The sequence below is a fragment of the Propithecus coquereli genome, unplaced genomic scaffold, assembly GCF_000956105.1.
Source record: "Propithecus coquereli isolate 6110/MARCELLA unplaced genomic scaffold, Pcoq_1.0 Scaffold353, whole genome shotgun sequence".
NCBI lineage: Eukaryota > Metazoa > Chordata > Mammalia > Primates > Indriidae > Propithecus > Propithecus coquereli.
In genome coordinates this window covers 1,315,628-1,317,813 of record NW_012149208.1, presented here as the reverse complement: position 1 = coordinate 1,317,813, position 2,186 = coordinate 1,315,628, and the positions used below count along the sequence as shown (strand labels likewise).

The window sequence follows — 2,186 nt, the reverse complement described above, 5'->3', positions numbered from 1 at the left end:
TGTTGACAGATTTTTCTGGTGTCTCATAAAATATCTTAATGGCCACTATCTGTCCAGTATCCTTATGTTTACATTTCATGACTGTTCCGTAACTTCCCTCTCCCACTTTTCCAAGGGTTTCATACATCTCCATTTTTCAAACTGGGTTTCCACTTCTTCATAGAAATAAGGAAAGAAAATGAAAATTGTTAAACGTTTATACTTTCATTGATTCAAGCTGGATAATGCATACCCTCCATAAACCCATACTTTCAACATTAAAAAACAGAAACAATGGGAATCTTTCCCACAGAGCCTTTTTATCTTCGGAAACTGCCAGCTTGGCAGGGGGGTGTCCTTGCGAGGCTCCAACCCTCCAGAGAACTCAGGGATACTCCTGCCGTCTCGGTCACTCCCATCAACACCGAGAGTCCCTCACTACGCGCCACCACCCAGTCAGCGAGGCGCCCACACGCCCCGTCGTGCTCCCTGCGAGTAAGAGGTGCCGGCACTACTGCGCTACCCCACTTCGCAGGCCCAGCGTCCCGCCCGCTGCTCAAACCGGACGTCCTAGGATCCCGGACCGGCGTCGCGCCCTCGCCCAGCTGTCGACGCCTCAGCCCATTCTGCAGTCCCAGTCAGGCAACGCGACACCGACGCTCCTTTGCCAGCTCACTCCCGGCCGCCCGCTACCATGGAAACGAGGGAGGAGGCGCCTGCGCTCAGGCCCCGGTGTGCAAGACCGGAACATCCGCAGGGTCCCGACCCGGAAGGGAAAGTGAAAGGAGGCGCCGACACGCTCTAGGTGGGTGCTGAATGGGAGTGCACGGGGATGGGGGAGGGGCGGACAGGTCGCCGTCGCACTTCGAGCCGCCTCGCTTTCTGAATGCGGGTCGGGGCGGGGGGCACCCACATTTTGGCTGCGGCCCGAGGGACAGCAAATCCGCTAGGGAAGGAAAACCGAGGCGGGGGCCTGTTCTTTTTGCCTCGCGGATGTTCCCAGGTTGGAGAACACCAGCCACTTGTACTGAGTCCTGTCATTAAACAGAGACAATTTGTAAAGCGAGACATCCAAGGAAGTCTCGTGCGATTACAATTTTCTAAATTACCTACCTACATTAATAGCCCTTAGACATGAGTTCGACCTCAGCAGTCGACATTCGTCCTTAAAATGGGGATGAGATGGTTCTCAAGAACTTTTCATAAACACCTGCTATATGCCTTTAAAATTTTTCCAACTCCTAGTAATCTTTTTTTAAAAGATCCTCACTACTTGTCAAAACTCTAAATCTCTCTCCTTAGGAAAGCACAGAATTCAAAGGATTTCTCCACATTCGGAGTGATGTACAAGGGAAAAGAAATAAAGAGGGGCCGATGTCTAATTGCATACGAAGATATAAGATTGCATATAAATGCAATAATAAGATTCGACTAGAGTGACAGCCTCTAATGAATAACAAGGCTATCGCGAAAGCAGGTGCCCTGGGAGTGCCGTTTTTATTGAAGCGTAATTTATTTGTCTGTAACATGAGTTAAACGTAAAAGACCAAATCTCGAAATGCTTCCCCTAAATAAGAGGAAGGGAATTATTACCCAACAAATTCTAGTCCAGCGGATCCCACCCCAGCATGCTTATTAAAATCACACCTGGGGAACTTTTAAATGGCCCCATCCCCCAGAGATCCTGTTTAATTGGGATAGGGTAAAGAAATTGGTATTTTAAGAGCTTCCCAAGTGTGTCTACTATGCTTCTAGGGGTTATATTCATAGGGTAGCATGAGAGGAAGGAGAGGTGGTCATGATTGTGGTTTACCAACCAAAATATTCAGAGTTGTCTTTCCTTTTGAAAAGTTATTCAACCACACTATAAAATACTATCTATAAGTAAGAATGTCATAGTAAATCTTACAGTGGGCCCAGACTGGCTGTAAGCATATTTATTAAATATTTGTTTTGAGTTAAATATTTGTAAGGGACAATGCACAAACCAGAGTCCCTGCCCTTAGTGAGCTCACAATCCAGAGCTACAGAATGCAATTAAAGAGCTTTAAAAGTATTCTTTCTACATATAGGTTATGGCAGGCCTGGTGACCACGATAGCCAGTGATTCTTGCTAGTACACGGCTTTAAGACTTTAGGAAGTACATTCACTGAATTAGTCAAAAGTATCTCATTCTGAAAAATCATAAACGGTCAGTTTCCACAAC

The 2,186-nt window shown here is 46.7% G+C and overlaps 1 protein-coding gene across 1 annotated transcript in view; it reads right to left on the bottom strand.

Annotated features, from left to right (window-relative positions):
• Positions 1-165, bottom strand: part of CDKL3 (cyclin-dependent kinase-like 3) — a 68,739-nt gene extending 68,574 nt beyond the window's left edge. Inside the window, exon 1 of the mRNA XM_012651309.1 lies at positions 1-165. Within this exon, the coding sequence (XP_012506763.1) occupies positions 1-133 (133 nt within the window). The 5' untranslated portion in view covers positions 134-165.
• Positions 166-2,186: the final 2,021 nt, after the last annotated feature.